General features: G+C 34.4%; 7 protein-coding genes and 4 pseudogenes across 11 annotated transcripts, besides 5 other annotated features; 6 read left to right on the forward strand and 5 right to left on the reverse strand.

Moving 5' to 3' along the window:
• Window positions 1-587: 587 nt before the first annotated feature.
• On the forward strand, window positions 588-1,888 carry TVAGG3_0749600 (uncharacterized protein; the record flags this gene model as incomplete). Its single annotated transcript, XM_051245174.1, has 1 exon — window positions 678-1,886. One exon carries the CDS (start codon window positions 678-680, stop codon window positions 1,884-1,886), a length of 1,209 nt encoding a protein of 402 aa, XP_051091761.1.
• A 467-nt stretch (window positions 1,889-2,355) lies between these two features.
• Window positions 2,356-3,756, reverse strand: TVAGG3_0749610 (annotated as a pseudogene). Its single transcript has one exon — window positions 2,612-3,756. A coding segment is annotated over exon 1 (1,145 nt).
• Window positions 3,757-4,355: 599 nt separating this feature from the next.
• On the reverse strand, window positions 4,356-5,432 carry TVAGG3_0749620 (annotated as a pseudogene). The gene has a single exon: window positions 4,367-5,432. A coding segment is annotated over exon 1 (1,066 nt).
• A 304-nt stretch (window positions 5,433-5,736) lies between these two features.
• TVAGG3_0749630 (glycerol-3-phosphate catabolic process) lies at window positions 5,737-6,879 on the reverse strand (the record flags this gene model as incomplete). Its single annotated transcript, XM_051245175.1, has 1 exon — window positions 5,805-6,860. The coding sequence occupies one exon, from the start codon at window positions 6,858-6,860 to the stop codon at window positions 5,805-5,807; it is 1,056 nt and encodes a 351-aa protein (XP_051091762.1).
• Window positions 6,880-7,787: 908 nt separating this feature from the next.
• On the forward strand, window positions 7,788-8,922 carry TVAGG3_0749640 (glycerol-3-phosphate catabolic process; the record flags this gene model as incomplete). The annotated part of the gene is made up of 1 exon (XM_051245176.1): window positions 7,791-8,789. The coding sequence occupies one exon, from the start codon at window positions 7,791-7,793 to the stop codon at window positions 8,787-8,789; it is 999 nt and encodes a 332-aa protein (XP_051091763.1).
• Window positions 8,923-9,416: 494 nt separating this feature from the next.
• Window positions 9,417-9,851: a mobile genetic element.
• Window positions 9,852-12,662: 2,811 nt separating this feature from the next.
• Window positions 12,663-12,823: a mobile genetic element.
• A 4,183-nt stretch (window positions 12,824-17,006) lies between these two features.
• Window positions 17,007-18,063: a mobile genetic element.
• A 703-nt stretch (window positions 18,064-18,766) lies between these two features.
• Window positions 18,767-19,201: a mobile genetic element.
• Window positions 19,202-21,031: 1,830 nt separating this feature from the next.
• Window positions 21,032-21,327, forward strand: TVAGG3_0749690 (uncharacterized protein; the record flags this gene model as incomplete). Its single annotated transcript, XM_051245177.1, has 1 exon — window positions 21,032-21,327. A coding segment is annotated over one exon (296 nt), but the record flags the coding sequence as incomplete, so codon positions are not given.
• Window positions 21,328-21,412: 85 nt separating this feature from the next.
• Window positions 21,413-21,655, forward strand: TVAGG3_0749700 (serine threonine-protein phosphatase family; the record flags this gene model as incomplete). The annotated part of the gene is made up of 1 exon (XM_051245178.1): window positions 21,413-21,655. One exon carries the CDS (start codon window positions 21,413-21,415, stop codon window positions 21,653-21,655), a length of 243 nt encoding a protein of 80 aa, XP_051091765.1.
• Window positions 21,656-21,804: 149 nt separating this feature from the next.
• Window positions 21,805-22,502, reverse strand: TVAGG3_0749710 (annotated as a pseudogene). The gene has a single exon. A coding segment is annotated over exon 1 (698 nt).
• A 449-nt stretch (window positions 22,503-22,951) lies between these two features.
• Window positions 22,952-26,206: part of a mobile genetic element that runs on past the window's edge.
• Window positions 24,178-25,042, reverse strand: TVAGG3_0749730 (annotated as a pseudogene). Its single transcript has one exon. A coding segment is annotated over exon 1 (865 nt).
• On the forward strand, window positions 25,153-25,554 carry TVAGG3_0749740 (uncharacterized protein; the record flags this gene model as incomplete). The annotated part of the gene is made up of 1 exon (XM_051245179.1): window positions 25,153-25,554. The coding sequence occupies one exon, from the start codon at window positions 25,153-25,155 to the stop codon at window positions 25,552-25,554; it is 402 nt and encodes a 133-aa protein (XP_051091766.1).
• TVAGG3_0749750 (uncharacterized protein) lies at window positions 25,574-25,726 on the forward strand (the record flags this gene model as incomplete). Its single annotated transcript, XM_051245180.1, has 1 exon — window positions 25,574-25,726. One exon carries the CDS (start codon window positions 25,574-25,576, stop codon window positions 25,724-25,726), a length of 153 nt encoding a protein of 50 aa, XP_051091767.1.

Below are 26,206 nucleotides of genomic sequence, written 5' to 3' on the forward strand. Positions count from 1 at the left end.
GCTGAAACATTAAATAATATGGGTATAAATATAAAATTATTTTAACGTTTGAATTAAATTTAGAAATGTTTGACCATCTTTGGATTCTTATACATGAAAGCAGATACAAATAATGTGAAAAAATAAATCACTAGTTAAATACGTATTCTTATGCTTTTATTCATTGATTACAAATTTTGATTAAAAATTCAATTAATTCAAATAATTGAGAGCAATCTGTCATTCAACGTCAAATTTTATTTGGTCCGGTGATAGTGCAACGTTTTCCCTCTTTCTAAACATAATAGTACCGAGTTCCAGTAATAATTTGATATATACATATCCTTCTAATAACACATTGATCAATGACTGCTCTTGAAATTATATCAAATAACTCTGATAATAATATGTTATATTTTATGAGTTGAACATCACAATATTGGATTTTTGCAATATGAACATCCTTTAATCGCTAGTAAATCATTGTTTCATACCAATAACGTGGATCGATTCCTTTTAGATGATCAGATAAAGCAAAAACAATATACTCAGATGCCACTTTTTTTGGTCTAAAAAATGAGTTTCCCCTTTTCTGATATTTGTATTTGTAATCATAAGAAGTACATGTTATTATAATTTAATAAAGAAGATGTAAATTATTAGTCACGTTTTAGTGATGCGATGAATGAATAGGTCGGATGGAAGAAAACAGCTCCCAGGCTCAACAACCGAGTAGCCAAGCTGAAAATGCTGATAACGCATCACAGTATGATGCAATCGATACGTTAAATCGATTATCAGAGCTTATCAAAGTTTTTGAACCTTTATCTGATATACTTTCCATTAAAATGGAAACAATCAAGCTCTCTTCAGCCATATTTACTAAGAATACAGCCAATATCGAAGAGCGAAACTCAGATTTTCAGAAAAAATCTGAAATCAAATCAAGAAAAATCCGAAAATTATCAGAGTACGCCTCTAAACTACTCGAACATACTAATACCTATCACAAAAAAGAGGTCGAACTTCAAGCAGAAGTCGAAGAACAAGAAGCAAAGTTTAAAGATTTGAAATCAAGCGTAGACAACCTCCAGGATACGATCAATCGCAACTACAATGATATATTTGTAACAAATAATATCATTGGCGAGGTTTCTCGCTCGATTTCCGAATCAATTTTATCAAAAAATAATATTTCTGAGGACATCGTTAAGAACAACGCCAATACTACCAAAGCCAAAGAAGAACTGACAGATATAAACTCAAAGATCAAAGATCTCGTCAATTCTCTGCAAAAACAAGAAAATGAAAAACAAGATCTTGAAAATCAACTGAATCAAAGGCGTTCCCAGCTCAGATCAGCCAAACTCAGCCTTACTACTGATGAAACCAGCGCCAAATCCATAAGCCAGAAGCTACAACAGACAATTTCGGAAATTCCAAATCTCCAAAACCGTTTAAACGAAATTGTAGCACTCCAGAACGAGAGAATTGCATTGCAAGAAGGATTCCAGAACGAAATCACCGAAGTCAAAGAGTCTACTGATAAATTAGAAAAAGAAATTTCAAAATTACAAAAAATCAATGAAGAAAGGACCAAAACTAATCAAGAAATGAACCAAAAAGTTACTGATCTCGATACTCATCTCAATGAAATCCAAGAAGAGCAAAAATCTTCAGATGAAAATTTGGATAAAATTATTCAAAAATTCCAAGAGATGAAAGAGTCACATGATGCAAAGATGTCCCAAATAAACGCGTACATCGAGTCAATCAGAATCAAATCTGCTTCTTTAGAGCAAGAAATAGCTTCATTTGACTCTTCAAAGCCAACGAGCACCGAAATTAAACAGGAACCGAAGAAGACACAAACTACTCGATCAAGACTTTTCCCTTCTCAATTTTAAAATAAAAAACTTTTTAATTTTTTTTAATTTATCTTTATTTTTTCTTTAATTACTTAAGTTTAGCCAGATATAGGTAAATCATAAAGATGAAACATTTTTAATCATAAAATTTTGATATTTTCTGGAATTTCAGTTGAATTTGAAAGAATGTGAGTTCAAGAAAGCTTAAAATGCTATTGTATACATAAACAACTTCATAGCGAAGTGCAGTTACTTCCATTCGGTGTTCTTATTTTAAAAATGAGTAACAAAATTCCAATTGAGATTTCTTCTCCAACAACACTCTTATCTTCAATGTTAGAAACAAAACTATAGTTGCGATTACTTATACTCTATGCTTGCATTTTTCATATGAGTAATAAAATTCAAATTGGGATTTCTTCTCTATCCATGTTCTTATCTTCAATATGAGAAACAAAGGATAGTTGTGATTACTACTACTCTATGCTCTTATTTTTAATTTGAGGAACAAAACACGAAATAAGACTTTATATATATCATACATCTCTATTTTAATAACGTAAGCCTCAAATTTTCTCAGATGTTATCTTAATTAAGCATTACATTGGATTAATAATAAAATTTCTTCTTAAACATGTATTTTATTCTAGCAAACGGGCTACCAGTAGCTAACAATATAGAAATTTGAGGACTGCACAACTCATATATAATGTAATTTCGATCAGAAATTTTTTATATTTGAGATATCAGGAATAAACATGCGTTTATAGCATACAACCTTCAATATACCATAATATATTCTCTATAACTAATGAATTTTCAATCAAGCTTAAAAAAAAATTATAACAAGATGTAGAACATACATTGAAAGTACAAGTATTACCATAAATAGCTCTTTTTGTCATTCCATTGAACTCGAATTGATCATATGAAGTTTGATTTGATAAAATATTTTGAACCTTTTCAAGAGCAGCAGAATTGGCACGTTGTATCTCTTCTTTCATGTTTTCATGATATATATAATGAGGATTGCATCTGTAAATAACTTTTTTCTTTGTAATTTTTTCAATAACTCCATTTTCTTGCCATGAACCATATTGTATAGGTTCAACCTCCTTTTGAACTACTTTATAGATCGCTTTTGTCTTATAAAATGCAATTCCGGCAGATTTGGGAGTTGGTGGAAGATTTGCATTTTCATCAATGATCATTTGAAGTTCGAATCTATTGACATGAGGTGAACGAGATTCTCTAAGGAATCTAACACAATCACATGTATTTAGAGCAGTATCTTCCGTCATACCACAACAATATTCATCATTTATTTCAAATGGATCGTAAGGTTTTGATACACAGAACGAAGAGTAGCATGGACATGATTGCGCCATTGCTTCTGTATGCGTATGATTTACCATTTGGTTTTCTTTAACTAAATCACTAAAACTTTCGTCATTTCCGCATTCTGGACCACCCGAACATGGAGCAACACGTATAAATGAATATACACCTAGAAACAGAGAAAATCCACCAATAATAAATCCAAGTGGCACACCGCCTGTGATAATGACCAAACAAGGAATTGATAAAACAATTGCAGCTAAACAAATATTTAGAATGATATTAGTAATCCATGTGCATAATGGAACATTTGTCTTGGTCATACATGATATAACCCAAAATAAAATTGTAGGAATGCAAAATCCTAGCATAATTGCTGGATACATGTATCCTGTATAACAAACATGATATTGTATTTCTGTAATACATTTTTTTTACTGCGATTTTCATATATGTCAATTTGAACACAACGACCTTTACATGGATTATCTTCGCAACATACTTAACCTGGATCTAATGAACTTTCATTGCAATTCTCGGCTCTACAACTAAAAAAGAATACAAAAAACATGGAAAATAATTGTGTAAAATATAATTCCATCGGATCTCTTTTCAATTTTCTGGGTAACTTATTTTGTTGGAAAGGAACTGATTTCCATGAAGGAATAATTGATTCCGGAATAAATAGGATCCGCTTTGAATTATTTTATGGCCCACAATTTTTGAAAGAGATTTTTCATAATGATCGCGTCTTACACAAATGATATTCTGCAGCTATAAATGTTTATTCCAATTGTATTAAGACATTATGATGGCAAAAAATCAAATGAGCAACAAACTGTAAGAAATTCCTCGATTCATTTTTCAGCATTTTAACATATCTATATTATAATGGTATTATAGAATTCAAGTATACGATAACAAAAAAGAATGGTGTTTAAAATTATCTATAATAACATTAAAAAAATATTATTTCCCATATTAATTTATTAAAATTATCATTATAGATCATTTTATGCTCAATCATACAATGATACAATATAGAATCAAGATAAATCCATGTATTTTATTTCAATGAATATAATATTTGAAATATAATTGGATTATAAAAAGAGTTACACGTTGAGTGTTCCATTTCAACATATCAAAAATAATTAAAAGCAATAAATAAGAAACAGCTTTTATTTAAGAAACATTATAAAAATGGAAAAGTATGAGAAATGTTGAAAAGAATAGAAAAAATTACATGAGAGTTGAACAGTGTATAGGAGAGTAATAGCGATAGTACCATGGCCGGTGTGGCCTGTTTCTTTGTAGCCATATGAAGAAGAGAATTCACTAAGATAGTCTTTAACTTTAACATCTGTGAAATAAAGTCCACTTGGATGGAAAGATGTTTGTAACATCCTATATTCAGAACTTGATTTCGATGTTTCATCGATCGTCATAAATCCATTATATCCTGATACATATGACGATCCACCGGCACCAGATGTAACAGTATCTGTTCCATCATTTCCAGCGCCTCCACCGAAATACCCACATCCACCACCTGAACCATAAACTCCTCCTTTCCTAACATCACCACCTTTCCCAAATTCTCCTGGAAATCCTTTCGATTTATCTCCAGTTACATGTGTTCCATTGGAAGCACTACCACCTCTATCAAGTTGGCCACCTTCAGAGATGGTGACTGAATTCTCACTTGATGTAAATATTCTCTTTCCGTTGAATCCTGATAAGATACCACCACTAGCACCATTTGAATAAACTTCATAAAAACTAATAGCACCAGCACTACCAGAACTAACGATGATTCTGGATTTCAGTGATTCAAAATCTGTGCCGTTCTTAAGTCGGATATCACTACAGCCGCCGCCGCTCGATGAGTCTGTAGTGTTGACACCGGAACCGCCGCCGTTATATGGATTCAGTGAGTCTGCTTGTGAACCATGTGAACCAATATAGAGATAGAATGTTTGAGTGTGGAAGAGTCTGATAACACCTGATGTGTATGAACCAAGGCCGCCTGTAGCACTCGTGACATTGCCACCACTAGCACCCCAGACTTCGAAAAGGTAACTTCCTGCTGGTAAGTCAACCTTTGTAGGATGACATGTATGTGTGTCTTCTGGACATGGGTAGTCGTAAACACGACGAAACTTATCTTGGAATATTGATGTTATCTATAGTGAATCTCAGTTAAAAGGCATTAAAAAAATGAACTTTTATCGGACACATTTCCATCAACTTAACAAACATATATCGAATACTATTTTTGACAAATCTACAAAATATTAGATCAATTAGAAAATTATTTTCACAAAACAGCAAATATGGCGGCATATTCGATATATTATCTATTTTTAAAAAAAACATATTATCTCACAAAGTATGAATCAGAAATCAAATCATTTCTGAAATTTATCTCTGTAAGTAATATCAGGAATAGTTTATATGATATGTACCTAAGCAGAACAGCAGAGAACGACGTTGTCCTGCCAAAAAAGAAGAATAAAAAGAAAAAAAGAACTTGAAATTAAGGATAGAAGGATAGTATGTTTATTATTAATATTAGTATTAATATATATATAGTATGTGTACATAGTTATATAACGATTAGGCAGATGCTGTCTTTGCTGCCTTGTTAGATCTGTAGTTGATGATCTCGGACGTGTCAACTTTTCTTTCGCTGATGAGCTGGATCGTTGTCAAGAGTGGGAACTTGTCTGTTGCATTGCGTTCTTCTAAGATCTTGTAGACCTCTGCAGCGGCAAGTGTACCTTGAAGTTTCTGACCATTAAGAAGTTCTGATTCGCACTCTTTGAATGACTTGCCTGACTTGACAAAGTACTCGGCGCACTTCCTGTTACGGCCACCGTATGATGAGGCAACAATGTCGCCGAAACCACATGACTCAATCATTGTGAGGATGTCGACGCCTCTGTCTGGGAACATCATCTTGGCGAACTCGTAGATCTCGACGAAGCCTTCACGGAGGATTGCTGCCTTTGTTGACTGACCCATGTTAAGGCCATCAACAATGCCGCCGCCGATGGCAATGATGTTCTTCATTGTGCCACTCAACTGCTGTGTAACAATGTCGTTGGTGCATGAGATCTTGAACTTTGGTGAGTCGAAGAGCTGCTTCCATGTATCGCGCTCTGGGATGTCTGGGAATGCTAATGTTGACTCGCAGAAGTCACCGCGAGCAATCTCGTTAGCAATGTTGGCACCCATGAGAGAACCGCACTTGATGCCGAGGATTTCTTCGACTGTGTCTGTGAGGAGCTGGATCTTGCCATCCTTGAAGTTGATTCCCTTTGTGAGGAGGCAACCTGTAGCAGTCTTCTTGACGTGGCCTTTCATCTTCTCGAGTGTTGCTGGGAGGAACTGGTGTGGAACGACGAAGATGAAGAAATCTGCGTCACAACATTCGACGACGTCGCCAATTGCTTCGACGTTTTCGCCGAGGTTGTATCCTGGGAGATACTTGATATTCTCGTGTGTAGTGTTGATAGTGTGGATAAGAGATTCGCCATTGACGACTTCTTCGAGAACCCACATCTTAATGTGTTGATCCATTGATGGAACATTCTTGATGTTAGCTGCACAGTGGCGTGCAATGCAGCTGCCGAAGTTTCCGGAACCGATGATGCTTAACTTGTATGACATTATCTAAAAATGATTGTTTTTTTCCAAAATTTTGCATCACTATCAATTTCTGTGTGCGTTCAAAATATTCTGAAGATATGGACCAAATTGCTTTCAAAACTTGCATAACTTATCAAAAAATTTCTTAAAACCAATCAGATTATGGCTCTACATCATGAGTAATTATGCATTTTTCTTAGAAAAACGCATGAATGAAAACAATCATAATCGTTTTCATTTGTAAAGAACCGCCAATCATCAATGATGGTTAAATTTGCATATGTTTATGCTGAGCATATTCATTTTTCAACGTGACATTCGAATAGACATAAATTTCTAAAATCAAAATTCAGATGTTTACAAAATAAAAATTAAAATTCAATGAGCTCATTGAACAAAATTTTCAATCAATAAAAAAATATTAAAAAAAATATATCATTATACAACAATTACATTTTCATTTTGTTTCTTTAGTTTACAATTAATTTTTTTGTGAACAGCTTAATAATTAAACATTGAGTTATTCTACATCAATTCATTTACTGTGAATTATTAAAGTTTACAATACAAAATTTTTGTTCAATGAGCTCATTGAATTTTAATTTTTATTTTGTAAACATCTGAATTTTGATTTTAGAAATTTATGTCTATTCGAATGTCACGTTGAAAAATGAATATGCTCAGCATAAACATATGCAAATTTAACCATCATTGATGATTGGCGGTTCTTTACAAATGAAAACGATTATGATTGTTTTCATTCATGCGTTTTTCTAAGAAAAATGCATAATTACTCATGATGTAGAGCCATAATCTGATTGGTTTTAAGAAATTTTTTGATAAGTTATGCAAGTTTTGAAAGCAATTTGGTCCATATCTTCAGAATATTTTGAACGCACACAGAAATTGATAGTGATGCAAAATTTTGGAAAAAAAAATCATTTTTAGATAATGTCATACAAGTTAAGCATCATCGGTTCCGGAAACTTCGGCAGCTGCATTGCACGCCACTGTGCAGCTAACATCAAGAATGTTCCATCAATGGATCAACACATTAAGATGTGGGTTCTCGAAGAAGTCGTCAATGGCGAATCTCTTATCCACACTATCAACACTACACACGAGAATATCAAGTATCTCCCAGGATACAACCTCGGCGAAAACGTCGAAGCAATTGGCGACGTCGTCGAATGTTGTGACGCAGATTTCTTCATCTTCGTCGTTCCACACCAGTTCCTCCCAGCAACACTCGAGAAGATGAAAGGCCACGTCAAGAAGACTGCTACAGGTTGCCTCCTCACAAAGGGAATCAACTTCAAGGATGGCAAGATCCAGCTCCTCACAGACACAGTCGAAGAAATCCTCGGCATCAAGTGCGGTTCTCTCATGGGTGCCAACATTGCTAACGAGATTGCTCGCGGTGACTTCTGCGAGTCAACATTAGCATTCCCAGACATCCCAGAGCGCGATACATGGAAGCAGCTCTTCGACTCACCAAAGTTCAAGATCTCATGCACCAACGACATTGTTACACAGCAGTTGAGTGGCACAATGAAGAACATCATTGCCATCGGCGGCGGCATTGTTGATGGCCTTAACATGGGTCAGTCAACAAAGGCAGCAATCCTCCGTGAAGGCTTCGTCGAGATCTACGAGTTCGCCAAGATGATGTTCCCAGACAGAGGCGTCGACATCCTCACAATGATTGAGTCATGTGGTTTCGGCGACATTGTTGCCTCATCATACGGTGGCCGTAACAGGAAGTGCGCCGAGTACTTTGTCAAGTCAGGCAAGTCATTCAAAGAGTGCGAATCAGAACTTCTTAATGGTCAGAAACTTCAAGGTACACTTGCCGCTGCAGAGGTCTACAAGATCTTAGAAGAACGCAATGCAACAGACAAGTTCCCACTCTTGACAACGATCCAGCTCATCAGCGAAAAGAAAAGTTGACACGTCCGAGATCATCAACTACAGATCTAACAAGGCAGCAAAGACAGCATCTGCTTAATCGTTATATAACTATGTACACATACTATATATATATTAATACTAATATTAATAATAAACATACTATCCTTCTATCCTTAATTTCAAGTTCTTTTTTTCTTTTTATTCTTCTTTTTTGGCAGGACAACGTCGTTCTCTGCTGTTCTGCTTAGGTACATATCATATAAACAACTCCTGATATTACTTACAGAGATAAATTTCAGAAATGATTTGATTTCTGATTCATATTTTTTGTTATGTAATGATTAATAGTATCTATGAAGAATAGATTATATAGTGAATACATCTTAATATATGCTGATTTGTGAAAATAATTTTCTATTTGATCTAACATTTTGTAGATTTGTCAAAAATATTATTCGATATATGTTTGTTAAGTTGATGGAAATGTGTCCGAAGTAGTATAGGTATCGGATCCTACGAACTATTTTGAAAAACTAATTTTGTAATATGCTTAAGAAATAGCCGAAAATATACGAATTTCATGCATAAAAGGGCTCAAAATACACACTATCATTAGTTTTTTAAAGCAAACTAACTAACGTTATGAATATTTCAAAGCAAATTAACGGCGGAGGTTTTTGTGATATGGAAAAATGTTAGTTGCTCAATTATCTCACTATTGGATGGACTTTTATCGAGCGAAATTTTGGCTGTAAAGACAATTCTGATATTGGTAACATGGTGATAAGAACAAATAGTCAGTTTGCGTGGTTTATGATGAGATAATTTCGATTTAAAAAAAAACATAAAAATTGATTTTAATGAGCGATTATATTTGAATATGCTCTCCTAATTTGAAGGAACTGGTTAAATCATGAATTGATCATGAATAATTTTTTTTCAAAATAACAATTATAATTTCATATTCATTATAAGTTGAAAATATATCATAAAGACTTTATGAATGATAAATTCGTAAAAAACAAGTTAGTTTGTTTCTGAAAATAATAATAATAAAAACCAATTTAGACCCAATAATTTTTGGCGGGATAATTGAGATGTTACGATTGAATTAAAAAAAAAAGCGGTAATACATTTTTACAATGATGAAGAGGCTGGCAACCTCTGAGTCAAAGCACTTGTTAATGCAATGATGAAGAGGCTGGCAACCTCTGAGTCAAAGCACTTGTTAATGCAATGATGAAGAGGCTGGCAACCTCTGAGTCAAAGCACTTGTTAATGCAATGATGAAGAGGCTGGCAACCTCTGAGTCAAAGCACTTGTTAATGCAATGATGAAGAGGCTGGCAACCTCTGAGTCAAAGCACTTGTTAATGCAATGATGAAGAGGCTGGCAACATCTGAGTTAAAATACTTTTCCCAGTGTGGGAGTAATTTGAAAAAAAAAATTTAGTTCATATATTGAAAAAAACAAAAGTAAAAATTAAAGTTTATAGGTTGTGTTTTGATGAGCTAATTGTTAAGATATTGTAGTTCTAAAGAAAAATTGGAGTTTCGAGGAAGTGTCTCGACAGAGGAAACTTTCATATCGAATGTTGCCTCTGTCGAGATGTATGTGACAGGCAAAGTGCAATCACCTATCAATATTGCACTTTGCCTGTCAAAAGTTCTTCGCATCTCTTGAGGTGTGAGGAAGTTTCTCGACAGAGGAAACTTTCATATCGAATGTTGCCTCTGTCGAGATGTATGTGACAGGCAAAGTGCAATCACCTATCAATATTGCACTTTGCCTGTCAAAAGTTCTTCGCATCTCTTGAGGTGTGAGGAAGTTTCTCGACAGAGGAAACTTTCATATCGAATGTTGCCTCTGTCGAGATGTATGTGACAGGCAAAGTGCAATCACCTATCAATATTGCACTTTGCCTGTCAAAAGTTCTTCGCATCTCTTGAGGTGTGAGGAAGTTTCTCGACAGAGGAAACTTTCATATCGAATGTTGCCTCTGTCGAGATGTATGTGACAGGCAAAGTGCAATCACCTATCAATATTGCACTTTGCCTGTCAAAAGTTCTTCGCATCTCTTGAGGTGTGAGGAAGTTTCTCGACAGAGGAAACTTTCATATCGAATGTTGCCTCTGTCGAGATGTATGTGACAGGCAAAGTGCAATCACCTATCAATATTGCACTTTGCCTGTCAAAAGTTCTTCGCATCTCTTGAGGTGTGAGGAAGTTTCTCGACAGAGGAAACTTTCATATCGAATGTTGCCTCTGTCGAGATGTATGTGACAGGCAAAGTGCAATCACCTATCAATATTGCACTTTGCCTGTCAAAAGTTCTTCGCATCTCTTGAGGTGTGAGGAAGTTTCTCGACAGAGGAAACTTTCATATCGAATGTTGCCTCTGTCGAGATGTATGTGACAGGCAAAGTGCAATCACCTATCAATATTGCACTTTGCCTGTCAAAAGTTCTTCGCATCTCTTGAGGTGTGAGGAAGTTTCTCGACAGAGGAAACTTTCATATCGAATGTTGCCTCTGTCGAGATGTATGTGACAGGCAAAGTGCAATCACCTATCAATATTGCACTTTGCCTGTCAAAAGTTCTTCGCATCTCTTGAGGTGTGAGGAAGTTTCTCGACAGAGGAAACTTTCATATCGAATGTTGCCTCTGTCGAGATGTATGTGACAGGCAAAGTGCAATCACCTATCAATATTGCACTTTGCCTGTCAAAAGTTCTTCGCATCTCTTGAGGTGTGAGGAAGTTTCTCGACAGAGGAAACTTTCATATCGAATGTTGCCTCTGTCGAGATGTATGTGACAGGCAAAGTGCAATCACCTATCAATATTGCACTTTGCCTGTCAAAAGTTCTTCGCATCTCTTGAGGTGTGAGGAAGTTTCTCGACAGAGGAAACTTTCATATCGAATGTTGCCTCTGTCGAGATGTATGTGACAGGCAAAGTGCAATCACCTATCAATATTGCACTTTGCCTGTCAAAAGTTCTTCGCATCTCTTGAGGTGTGAGGAAGTTTCTCGACAGAGGAAACTTTCATATCGAATGTTGCCTCTGTCGAGATGTATGTGACAGGCAAAGTGCAATCACCTATCAATATTGCACTTTGCCTGTCAAAAGTTCTTCGCATCTCTTGAGGTGTGAGGAAGTTTCTCGACAGAGGAAACTTTCATATCGAATGTTGCCTCTGTCGAGATGTATGTGACAGGCAAAGTGCAATCACCTATCAATATTGCACTTTGCCTGTCAAAAGTTCTTCGCATCTCTTGAGGTGTGAGGAAGTTTCTCGACAGAGGAAACTTTCATATCGAATGTTGCCTCTGTCGAGATGTATGTGACAGGCAAAGTGCAATCACCTATCAATATTGCACTTTGCCTGTCAAAAGTTCTTCGCATCTCTTGAGGTGTGAGGAAGTTTCTCGACAGAGGAAACTTTCATATCGAATGTTGCCTCTGTCGAGATGTATGTGACAGGCAAAGTGCAATCACCTATCAATATTGCACTTTGCCTGTCAAAAGTTCTTCGCATCTCTTGAGGTGTGAGGAAGTTTCTCGACAGAGGAAACTTTCATATCGAATGTTGCCTCTGTCGAGATGTATGTGACAGGCAAAGTGCAATCACCTATCAATATTGCACTTTGCCTGTCAAAAGTTCTTCGCATCTCTTGAGGTGTGAGGAAGTTTCTCGACAGAGGCAACATTCGATATGAAAGTTTCCTCTGTATAGAAATTCTTCTCATCTCAAATTTTTCTGATTAAATTATCCCAATCATGTAATGCATGAAAATTCGGTTCAATTCATTTTTGACACTTTACATATATCATATTGCAAAAAAGTTTTTAAAATATGATGTATGAATAAGAGTATGATTGGTATAGATTTGGGTTGTATAAATGTGATTGAACAATTGTTAATGGAAAGTTCAAAAACTTGGGTGCAATCAGTTCTGATTGCACCCAAGTTTTTGAACTTTGTATAAGGAATTGTTGGCTATGATGTACTGATCATGAATCAGTACATCATAGCCAACAATTCCTTCCCAAACAACCCGAAATTTGTCTGATTCCACACTAATTTTATTAATTTATCTAAACTTTTATCCTCGTCTACAATTTAATCATCAATAATTATCTCTTGTTCTATTTCACTATTATATATATATATATATTTATATGATTTGATTTAAAAAAAATAAATAAATAAATTAATAAATCATTTACTCAAATATATCAAAAGTTTTATTTTTATATATAAAGATAACTACTTTTAAAAAAAAATACCCTATATATTTTTGCCATGTAAACTTGTCACTTTTGTCAGAAGTGAAGTGAACCGAATTTTCATGCACAACAAAATTATCCCAATCATATCCCAATAATTTGATAAACATATTACAAATATATAAAACACTAAAATATCTTTATATATCCTTTCTTTTCTGATTATTCTTTATCAATTTTATTCATCTTTTGGCAAAATCTCAAAATTGAGGCGCAACATATATCGGATCATGCACCACTCATGGTACAAACTCAACTACGCATCTTTCGTTTTTTTGCATGTTTTTCGTCTCAAAGCATGGTCAATAGACCGTTTCAAAGATGAAAAACATGCAAAATGTGGATGCCCTCTTATAATGACATATGGAAGATATGGGAGAGAAAACACCATATGGTGTTGCATAAATACTATATATTGAAAAAGATATAAACTAAATTTTATTAAAATCATAATAAATATGTGTTTACTTAATGTGATAGATGTACCTAGTATAATTATTATTGAATGTACTAAGATATATTTAAATAAAGATATTTTTTGTATATTATATAAGATTGGAATTAGTATTTATGAAGAAATTGCAACAACGCGTTGTGATATGTGTGGATATATGATTTTGAGAGAGAATGATTTTGGATTTTTCATATTTTAATATGGATGTGATTTGATCATATTGATAGTGTTGTATTATAGAGTGTAATTGGGATGGAATTCTTTTTTATTTGTAATACATCTGGAGAAAGGCAACATTCGATATGAAAGTTTCCTCTGTCGAGAAACTTCCTCACACCTCAAGAGATGCGAAGAACTTTTGACAGGCAAAGTGCAATATTGATAGGTGATTGCACTTTGCCTGTCACATACATCTCGACAGAGGCAACATTCGATATGAAAGTTTCCTCTGTCGAGAAACTTCCTCACACCTCAAGAGATGCGAAGAACTTTTGACAGGCAAAGTGCAATATTGATAGGTGATTGCACTTTGCCTGTCACATACATCTCGACAGAGGCAACATTCGATATGAAAGTTTCCTCTGTCGAGAAACTTCCTCACACCTCAAGAGATGCGAAGAACTTTTGACAGGCAAAGTGCAATATTGATAGGTGATTGCACTTTGCCTGTCACATACATCTCGACAGAGGCAACATTCGATATGAAAGTTTCCTCTGTCGAGAAACTTCCTCACACCTCAAGAGATGCGAAGAACTTTTGACAGGCAAAGTGCAATATTGATAGGTGATTGCACTTTGCCTGTCACATACATCTCGACAGAGGCAACATTCGATATGAAAGTTTCCTCTGTCGAGAAACTTCCTCACACCTCAAGAGATGCGAAGAACTTTTTACAAGCAAAGTGCAATATTGATAGGTGATTGCACTTTGCCTCTCCAAACTCTCAAATATGCTTCTCACCATACATCAAACGGGCAAATTTCTCCTTAAATTTCTCTTTATTTGAAAGGTTTTCAACAAAGCTATACCTTAAAAATCTGTGCTTGTTATATCTGATCATTTGTGTGTTAGGGGAGGTAAATTTATTCCACTAGAGCAAATTTTTTCCGAGGTTTCTCATTCGATGAGAAACCTCGGAACAACTCTTCAATAGTGTAATGAATTTGTGGTATTTGTCCTGCAAACAGCGAGAGAACTTGTCTGTAATTCGTTTATGATGAAGTTATCTGGATGTCTCTCAGATGAGGAAGGAAGTCCAGAAAACTTCACCATAAGTTAATACTTGTGTATTTCTATGACTCTCTTCACGTCAGAGAATGTAAATTTACTCGAATAGGGCAAAGTTCTGCTCAAGTTTCTCATTTGATGAGAAACCTCGGAAGAACTTTGCCCTAAGGTAATGTATATGTGATTGTTGGCCCGCAGAGAAACAAGGAATCTGTTTGTATTTCGTTTATGGTGAAGTTCTCGGATGTTCTCTCAAATTATATGGAAAATCAAGATAACTTCACCATAATTTGTTGTAGTTGTGATTCTCTGGCTCTTTGCCGGCCAGAAAACTAGAAAATAGTTTATAGTGGGAGTATGCTCGATGAATACCTACTCACTAAAAATATACGTTATTTTTTGTTTTCCTATGGGAAAATAGTTTTGATTTTTATACTATCGTATGCTTTGTTATTGCATGATTGTCTATTTTCTTAATAAAAACTCATTTTTCCGTGTGATTCTGAATCAATGCATTCCAAAAAAGCGTTTTCCGCCTTTGAAACGTGAAAACACACATTGCATGAAGAATCAGAGAAGATTTTCTATCTTTCAATTTTTTAGACTTATTGAAATTTGATAATAACTCCAAATTAAGCTGATAAACTCATAGAGCACATAAAATAACACATGCCTATCATATTTGAATTTTCTAAAAATCTCCAAAAAAATCGCGTTTTAAAAATTTCGTAGTTAAAAAGTAAATTTTTCACGATAAAAAAACTATAATTGGTTTTTTTTGGAATTCTTCGAGTTAGAAAATCTTCTCTGATTCTTCATGCAATGTGTGTTTTCACGTTTCAAAGGCGGAAAACGCTTTTTTGGAATGCATTGATTCAGAATCACACGGAAAAATGAGTTTTTATTAAGAAAATAGACAATTCATGCAATAACAAAGCATACGATATATAAAAATCAAAACTATTTTCCCATAGGAAAACAAAAAATAACGTATATTTTTAGTGAGTAGGTATTCATCGAGCATACTCCCACTATAAACTATTTTCTAGTTTTCTGGCCGGCAAAGAGCCAGAGAATCACAACTACAACAAATTATGGTGAAGTTATCTTGATTTTCCATATAATTTGAGAGAACATCCGAGAACTTCACCATAAACGAAATACAAACAGATTCCTTGTTTCTCTGCGGGCCAACAATCACATATACATTACCTTAGGGCAAAGTTCTTCCGAGGTTTCTCATCAAATGAGAAACTTGAGCAGAACTTTGCCCTATTCGAGTAAATTTACATTCTCTGACGTGAAGAGAGTCATAGAAATACACAAGTATTAACTTATGGTGAAGTTTTCTGGACTTCCTTCCTCATCTGAGAGACATCCAGATAACTTCATCATAAACGAATTACAGACAAGTTCTCTCGCTGTTTGCAGGACAAATACCACAAATTCATTACACTATTGAAGAGTTGTTCCGAGGTTTCTCATCGAATGAGAAACCTCGGAAAAAATTTGCTCTAGTGGAATAAATTTACCTCCCCTAACACACAAATGATCAGATATAACAAGCACAGATTTTTAAGGTATAGCTTTGTTGAAAACCTTTCAACGAATGAGAAAGTTAGGAAAAACTCTACCTTATAAGATCAACTATAGAATTCATAGCTCTTTGAATACTAGGAAACATTAATGCAGTAGTTTAAGGCAAAGTTTTTCCGAGATCTACGAAGGATAGAGAGATCTCGGAAGAACTTTGCTCTGCACAAGTAATTTCAGAATCTATGGTCCTCTAAGGACCAGAGGACGGTAATGTAAAAGAATGATGTCAATAGCAGATAAATAATAGCCTTAGAAGTTCAATACGTGCACAGTTTGACTACATTGCCCTAGTAGTTAGACTGTACAGGTATTGTACTTCTGGCCTAAAAAATCCTCATTGAAGACAATAGGTAGAAACTCAAATTGTTGATAAATATCCCAAAATATCATAAGAGAGCCCATTATTGTTACCTGGCTCCTTCCTGGCTTTCAAAGTCTGTAAACGAGAAGTCTTGGCTCTTGTGGTAATTGCTTCCGAGAGGTTTACTCAATTCGAGTAAAACTATAAACCCTGTAACTGACATGTACTTCCTTGAATGGGCATTAAAAGTAATTTAACCTAACGAATAGTAACATGACTCTCGTAAACGAAAAAGAGAATTTGACGCAGTCAAATCCTCTCTCTCAAAAAGTGGACTTTACATGGCAAATTTCAAATGCATGTAAGGTCCAATTTGATCAGTTTCAGGATGGAATTGGAGGCCATGAGGTACTGACATTGCATCAGTATCTCATAGCCTCCAATCCCTTCAAAAAATGGGAGAAACTTTGGTCGAATAATTTAACATTCGGCCAAAGTTTCTCCCATAATTAATGAGAATGAAAGGGTAAGAGGCATATAGGGTCACTATATACCTCTTACCCTTTCATTTTCATTTGGAGGTCAACAAACCCGGAGTTAATTGCAAACAATTAACTCCAAATTTGTTTATGTTAAGGAAGGAATTGGAGGGTAAGAGGTACATAGTATGAATATGTACCTCTTACCCTGCAATTCCTTCTAGAAAGTTCCAAAACTTTGGGTTAATTGCAAACTATTAACCCAAAGTTTTGGAACTTTCAAGTGGAGATGGAAGGCTTTGGGGTATATATTAATATAATATACCTCAAAGCCTTCCATCTCCACTACAAATGAGAGAAACTTTGTCCGAATAGTTTAACATTCGGACAAAGTTTCTCCCATTTTAAGAAGGAATTGGAGGGTAAGAGGTACATAGTATGAATATGTACCTCTTACCCTGCAATTCCTTCTAGAAAGTTCCAAAACTTTGGGTTAATTGCAAACTATTAACCCAAAGTTTTGGAACTTTCAAGTGGAGATGGAAGGCTTTGGGGTATATATTAATATAATATACCTCAAAGCCTTCCATCTCCACTACAAATGAGAGAAACTTTGTCCGAATAGTTTAACATTCGGACAAAGTTTCTCCCATTTTAAGAAGGAATTGGAGGGTAAGAGGTACATAGTATGAATATGTACCTCTTACCCTGCAATTCCTTCTAGAAAGTTCCAAAACTTTGGGTTAATTGCAAACTATTAACCCAAAGTTTTGGAACTTTCAAGTGGAGATGGAAGGCTTTGGGGTATATATTAATATAATATACCTCAAAGCCTTCCATCTCCACTACAAATGAGAGAAACTTTGTCCGAATAGTTTAACATTCGGACAAAGTTTCTCCCATCTTTCAATGTAATTGCTACCTGTGAGGTACTGACTTGAAGTCAGTGCTTCACAGGTAGCAATATCCAAAAATTTTAAAACATTTTATCAGTTCGTTAGAGAACTAGAGCCTCCTAGGTACTGAACCAGAATCAGTGCCTAGGGGACTCTAGTGATCTATATAAATCTGAGAAACTTTGAGGAAATTGTTCGACATTTCCTCAAAGTTTCTCAGCAATTTAGCGAGGAATGTTCGTTATCGTGTAGATATTTATAATATATACATGATAACAAACATTCCCGCTAAAAGATGTAAAATCTTATAAGAAATAATTGCAAAAGAATAAAAAATTGCAACAAATTTTATATGAAACTGAACCTTATGAGGTAGTGATTCAAGATCACCGCCTCATAAGATTCAGTTTCAATCTCAAGTATCTCAAAAGTAAGGCTCTATTTTTTGCCATGTAAAGTGTCACTTTACTGTCAAGTCGTTTTTATCGTTTTCGTTTACAACATGACCACTATTTTGATGACTAAGAAATGTAATTCATCAAATTGGCAGTTCGATGAATAATACCATGCAATCAACAACTGGTTTGTTACAATTTGGCTTGATTCATCAAATTGGCGGTTTGATGAACCGAATATTGTAATCCAGACTAGGTCAGTTACAATTTGGCTTGATTCATCAAATTGGCGGTTTGATGAACCGAATATTGTAATCCAGACTAGGTCAGTTGCTTGTTGGTCATAGATAATAATGACACCTTTCAGTTTTTGTTAAACATCTCAATTATCCCGCCAAAAATTATTGGGTCTAAATTGGTTTTTATTATTATTATTTTCAGAAACAAACTAACTTGTTTTTTACGAATTTATCATTCATAAAGTCTTTATGATATATTTTCAACTTATAATGAATATGAAATTATAATTGTTATTTTGAAAAAAATTATTCATGATCAATTCATGATTTAACCAGTTCCTTCAAATTAGGAGAGCATATTCAAATATAATCGCTCATTAAAATCAATTTTTATGTTTTTTTTTAAATCGAAATTATCTCATCATAAACCACGCAAACTGACTATTTGTTCTTATCACCATGTTACCAATATCAGAATTGTCTTTACAGCCAAAATTTCGCTCGATAAAAGTCCATCCAATAGTGAGATAATTGAGCAACTAACATTTTTCCATATCACAAAAAACCTCCCCCAAATTAACTAACGTTATGAATATTTCAAAGCAAAATTCATGAAATCGTATATTTTCCTTTAATTCCTAAGCACTTAAGGAAAAAATCAATGATTTTTAAGTAATAACATCACTTTCTTTAGTGTTAATTTAAAGAATTTGTTTATAAAACTAATTTTAAATAAAATCATTGATTTCCTTAATGAATATGATAATAAAAGGGTAAAATAACCCCGTTAATTACAATATTCATGATAATAAAAGGGTAAAATAACCCCCTTTTATTAAAAGTTTTTCAAAATAGTTCGTAAGAATCCGATAGGTTAATTAAAAATTCTTCTGAACTCTTAATTAACCCTAAAGCCTCCGTATTAATGTCGGGGCTAACTACTTCTATCGAGGATTTTTTCTTAATAAAGAAAAAAGAGATAGAAAGTAGAAAGGAAAAATTACTAACTATATACAAATAAAAAAATTAAAAAAATAAAAAAATTAAAGTTAAAAAAAAGTGGAAAATTAATGAAAAAGAACAGTCAGTCAGTCAGTCAATCGTCACTGACTGTTTTTTATTTAAATTTTGGAATTTAGAAAAATATGAAAAATGAAAAAATGAATTTTAATGAGGAAAATTAATGATTAAGGTCAGGTATGAGGGGCTTCCAGGGGCTGCGCCCCTTCTAGCCCTGAAGATGTTTAGTATAAATGAAGTTTATATTCGGAGGACTCTTCTTGGATAGAGTCTTGTATTTCCTCCTCCATTGCTTCTGGGAAGAAGCCTTCTTCTGGGTCGAAAACATTATATAATGTTTCACTTTTCACAAATTATATATGTTTTCATGCTTTGTCACTTTTCTGTCACTTTTCGGGTAAAAACATTTTTATTATTATATATAAATGAATTTTACAAAACCACCGTTACCGTTCTTTGGAAATAAGAGTAGATGTAAAGATATTATATTGAGAGAACTTAAGAAACTACCGAATGGTCTAACATTTGTAGATTTGTTCGGTGGAAGTTTCTATATATCCCATTTGTGCCATACAATATTCCCAGACTCAAAGATTATATGCAATGACTTCGACAACTATATGGACCGTCTCAAACATATTCCAGACACAAACAATATATTGAAAGAGTTAAAAGAAAAGATACCTATAGGTAAGATGGAACGTATACCATTAGATAAGAAAAATATTGTGAGAGAGGTTTTGAAAAAAGCAGAATATATAGACTGGGATAGTATATCTGCTAGACTATTATATAGTGGTTCTATAAGAGTTCATGACATTGAAACACTTATGTCAAAAGTTTTATATCTTAACTATACAAATGTTTTCAAAGAGAACATAGAAAAATATATTGAGGGTATAGAGTTTGTGAGATGTCGTTGGACAGAGTTGTATGAAAAATATAAAGACAAGGAAAATGTTTTCTTTATAGTGGACCCGCCGTTCTATAACACATGGGATTTTCAATACCAAGTAGACTGGACTTTGAGAGACTCTTTAGAAACTTTAGACGTTATACATAACCATCCATGCTTTTACTTTACATCCGATAAAAGTGGTTTGGAAACCGTTATGAGATGGTTAGAGGACATACATGACTATGAGTTTATATATGACAAGATAGAATATGAGAGAGGACCTATAAACCGGAGAAAGTGTCACAATAAAGAAATTTTATTAGTAAGTAAATGTGGTTTGAAATAGGACTACTTGTTTTAGGTTTTTTCCATTGTGTCATTTATTTATTTGACGTGGCAGAAAAGTACAGAGAATATGAAGATGAACCAATGCCTGCAAATGTTCAGTATATGTACTCGTAAGAGATATTTTTATCTAATATGAAATGGACGCACAGAACTTAGCGAATGCACAGCAACCTGGACAACCAAACCCAGAGAATATTCCAAATGAAGTTAGAATACAAACTGCAATGGCAAACTATAGTCAAGTGCCAACAGATGTACAAATGCAAACTGCCATGTCAAATGACGCTGCGTTAGGTTTGCCACCATGGTATGCAAATATGAGATGGAAAGAGTTTTATACAAACCCTGAAGTGGGATATAAACAACTTTATGCAGATGACGCGAACACAGGAGTTGACCCAGAATATGTTTTCTACCAGAGGAGAAACAGAATGTATGAGCTCCAGTTAAAGAATGCTATGGAACTCAACAGGAAACGTAAGAGACTAGGCGGACATTAGATTTTTACATATAGTAAAATGGGTTTCTTCAGTAGTATTGGAAACTTCTTCAGAAGAGTTGGAAGAGGTATATGGAATGGAATAAAATCTGTCGGAAGAGGAATTTGGAACGGAGTCAAAAATATTGGTAAAAGAGTAGGTCAGTTTGTTGGTATTATACCTAAAGACCCTGAACCAGAAGAACAAGCTCCTGTTATACAACAGCCTGAACCTGCACCACAGTCAAGTTGGCAACCAAATCCAACACCTCAACCGTATTAAAAAATTATATTTTTATCGTTCGATAGTAGTTGTATATGAAACTAAGTTCTAAGTAAAACGCATGGTATAATGGAATTATTCTTTTTCTTCCATCTGTAGTAAACCATACTTGAAAGTCTGAAATACTTCCACTCGGCGGTTCATATAACTTTGTAGGTTTTTCGTAAAAGTCATTTGCCAAGCATAAGAAAGAGTTTTGGGCGCCAGAAAATGAAGCATGAACAATAATAGCATCTTGGTCGAAAATATTTTCATATGTTCCATTAGGGTTTTCGACTTCATAAAAGTCCGGGTGTACTGGATATTCTGCAGGCTGATTTAACATCCTCATAAATCTATACCATGCCAAGTTGTTATATTTTGTAGAAATATAAACGTTTTCTCCAAGGTCTTCTATTTTATTGATTTTAACAGTTGCATTTTTCCTGTCATAAATAATATCGAGATGGTATTCTCCTTCGTCAATGTTATACTGGTTTGCATATTCGATATAGATATCGTTTATTTTTTCTGAAAAGCTTGAAGAGTTGTTTCTAAGTTTACAAGCAAACTAACTTGTAAAAGTTTCCCTGTTCAAATTTCTCATACATATGCTTCCTTTGTTATAGTATCGAACTTCAAACCGACCGTAAATGGGAAACATGTATGGCTTCTGAAATGAACTTCATTCTACGAAAGCCAATAGCTTTTGTGACGGATGGGTCTCTTAACCATCTTAATGGGTAGTCAAAACGATAGCCTTCATGCTTTACGGTATCTAAGTCAAACTTTTGACCTACATTAGTAAAAAGTTCATCTAATGGTTTAGTTGTAGCAACTCTAGAATTTTCTTTTCTATTGGAAGCATATTTTATCTAGAATAAAAATGTCAAATGAAACAGCGTCTATGAGAGAATACAACACAACCGACAACTCATTATGCAAGCTCTAAATAAGAACACAACAAACTTTTCAAACTATTCTAAGATATCTGAGTCATTGAAAGAAGGAAACTTAAAACTGACAATAAAACCCTATGACAGATGAGTTTCTGTTTCAAGACAATAAGAACCATACTGTCTGTATAAATCCAACAAAAGGAACTTTAAACGAGAAACCTATAAATGAACTTCTTTGAAAGCAGATGTTGACAACAAAGCTGACAAAGAATATGTAGACGATGCAATAGCAAAAGAAGAAGAAAGAGCTAACAATGCTTATGCAACAAAAGAACATACTCATCCTGAACTAGCAGACAAAACATATGTTGGCAATAAAATGTCAAGTGAAGTGACAAGAGCTGAAAACGAATATTCTAAAAAGACTCATATACATTCTATATCTGATATTACAAACTTACAAGAAACATTAGAGACAAAAGCAAATAAGACTCATACACATTCTATATCTGATATTACAAACTTACAAGAAACCTTAAACAGTAAAAGTGCCGTTGGACATACACATACATCTTCTGAAATAACAGACTTAAACGTTAGCCTTGAAAATAAAGCAGATAAAACATATGTCAATGAAATATACCAAAGTTTAGTTGGAACAAAAAATATTGAAACTATTGTTGGTGACTTTTCTGTCAATGAAGAAAATAAATATTTTAGATGGCAGTTGGTACAGTCCTTAGAAAATGGTACACGGTATAAACTCATTCCGAAAAATAACAATGAAATGTATGTAAGCTATAAAAAGAATGATGGTACACAAGTTAAAGTTCCATTAGACAACAACTGCTACTTAAACTTATATGGAGACGAACAAAAGCAATATTTAAGAGTTTATGAAATGGCAGATATGACATTGCCTGACCCATCTCCAGTACCATATTATTATGACTATGGTGTTGACGCACGTGTAGACCCAAAAAAGCAAACATTATATTTAGAATATTATAGATATAAAAGATATAATGCAATAGAAAAAACGAGAATAGTATACTATTATGAAGATGACAGAAATAAATATTATAGTCAAGATTTTACCTACCCTGAAAACATAAGATTATATTATAAAAAATATTCTGACACAAACCAGAAGAAACCTGAAATAGTTGCACTATATTTTAAGTTCAAAAGAGACAATCCTATAATATCTCATATGTTTGATTTAATGAACCCAGTAGGTTCTATTTATACATCTATGGAAGCAAGAGGTCCTCAAGTAATGTTTGGTGTTGGTGCATGGGAACAAATAGTCGACAGGTTTTTGTATTGTGCAAACTCTTCAAAGGAAACAGGTGGAAGTAAAACGATTTCAGGTGAAAATTTACCTGCACATAGTCACTACATAGATTTAAGTACATCTCAAGCAGGTTGGCATAAGCATAAATTTTGGGATTGGTCAGCAATGACAAAAGGTAAAGGATATGATGTTAAAGACAACGTTCAGTTTGCTATAAATTGTTTCTGGGGTAACACTCAGGGAGATGGAAACCATACACATCGCGTTACAGGATATACACAAACAACGGGACAAAGTAAAGAATACATGCCACCTTACATGACAGTTTACGCATGGTATAGAATTGCTTAGTCGTCATTTTCAACTTCTTTAGCATATTCGTCAGGAGTTGTCTTATATTTGTTAGGAACTGTCTTTGAAAGTATACCACCTTGAACTTGACAAGTTTGAAACGAGGTCTGGCAATAGTAGTTTTATCTTCTGCTTGCAGTGTGTACATTTTGCCATGTTTGCCTAAAACTTCATAATATTCTCTTGTATACTTTCTTCTATTTTTACGAACACGAATGTGAGTACCTGTCGGGTTCCTATTGTTGTCATAGTCAATAGTATTTTCATATGGGTCGCGTTTAGGTATTTCTATTTTTACTTTGTCACCTTTCTGAAGTTTGAAGCCCGGCATTCTTTCTTGTTTGTCTCTTTTGACTAAATTATTAAATATATAGTCTTTCTCTAAGTCAGGGTTGTTTTTCATTTCTTCGGGGAGTGGTTTCCTAAACCTTTTTGTTTACGGTTATTGTAAATATTTAAAACTTGTCTCATCTTTGCCTGAGAGAAGTGTCTATACTTGTCGTCATATGACATTTCATTTGCTTCACCACCTTGTGGTTGGTTTAAGTCTCTTAACATTTTTATACAACCGTCAATGACACCAAGAGCAGAATGGTTTTGGTCGACAATGAAATATTGGTTTACATTTTTTGAACGCAGATAGTTTTTTACATCATCTGATTTGAAAGAACTTTCACAGTCAGATGTCAGTTTTGTTGGATGGTATTTGTCAACGAATATTGTCAAAGCAGTTTTCACATCTAAAATATTTTTGGACCATAATGGTATGGCTTCACAGTATCTTGTGTTTTGACCAACAAATATTAACCAGTATGGAGGTCCATCTTCTCTATACCTCGGAATGTTTTCCAAGATATCCATAAACCAAGCATTTGGTGTTGAACTAAAGATTTTTACCATGAGTGCTTTCTTTGTCGCTTTAGAAACATAGGGGTCCTTGTTTGGATTCGTCATTTTTTATCCTATAAGAAATGGGTTTATTTGGCGCATTAGCAGGAGTTGCATCTAGATTTTTACCCGCAGTGGGAACAATAGCCAGAGGTGCATTTGGAATTGGAAGGAAGATTTTGAGTACATTAGGTATACTTAAAGAGAAAGCACAACCTATTATACAAACTGTACAGAAAGGTTGGGATGTAGCACGAGATGCAACAAATCTTATTCCAAATCCTGAAACAAGAGGAAAAGTTCAAGGATGGATGGACAATGTAGGAAGACAAGCAGGAAACTATTATAACAAAGCAAATGACTACTATAACCAAGCAGGACACTATATGGACCAAGGTGAAAGATTCTTTAACAGAGGATATAACCATGCACAACAGTGGGTAAACAATAACCAACCTCAACCGCCTCAAACGTGGGGAATGTAAAATTTTTTACTGAGATGAAATGAACAATACAGCATTGAGACAAATGGGTTCAAGATGGATTTGTCGACTTCCAGCAGTTACACCACGTGTTTGTCAAGTTCTTCCTATACCTCAGGAAGTTTTAGACCGACTTAAAAAACCTAAACAACCAGTTGAAAACAAACCAAACTAAATTTTTTTACTGAGATGAAATGACCGAAGAAGTTGAAACGGTAGATTTGACACCACAAAAAAAAGTTCAGAACCATTGTCAAAACCTGTCAAAGAACTTACAGATGAAGAGAAAAATTCAATAATAGAAAGTGCCAGGTCTGGAAATACAAACCCTAACTACAAAGTCACTTTTCATAAAAATGGAACGGCTAGTATCTCAAAAAAGAAACAGACTCTCACAAATAAAATATTGAAGTCTGAAGGAGCTTCGAGACAACAGATGGAAAAGTTTACTTCACTGACCAACAGTTCATTATAGAACATCTCATTGACTTAGAGTCGAAATATTCTAAACTTTACAACAAACACAAAAAGTTGAAAGGAAAACAAAAACAAATGGCATATGATATTTATGAAGATGTTGACGACACAACTGTTCCTGCAGGTGAGGTAAAGCCAGAGGAACCGAAAAGTGACGAAAAACCGATAGAAGAAGAAA

The sequence above is a fragment of the Trichomonas vaginalis genome, chromosome III (genome assembly GCF_026262505.1).
Source record: "Trichomonas vaginalis G3 chromosome III, whole genome shotgun sequence".
Taxonomy (NCBI): domain Eukaryota; phylum Parabasalia; order Trichomonadida; family Trichomonadidae; genus Trichomonas; species Trichomonas vaginalis.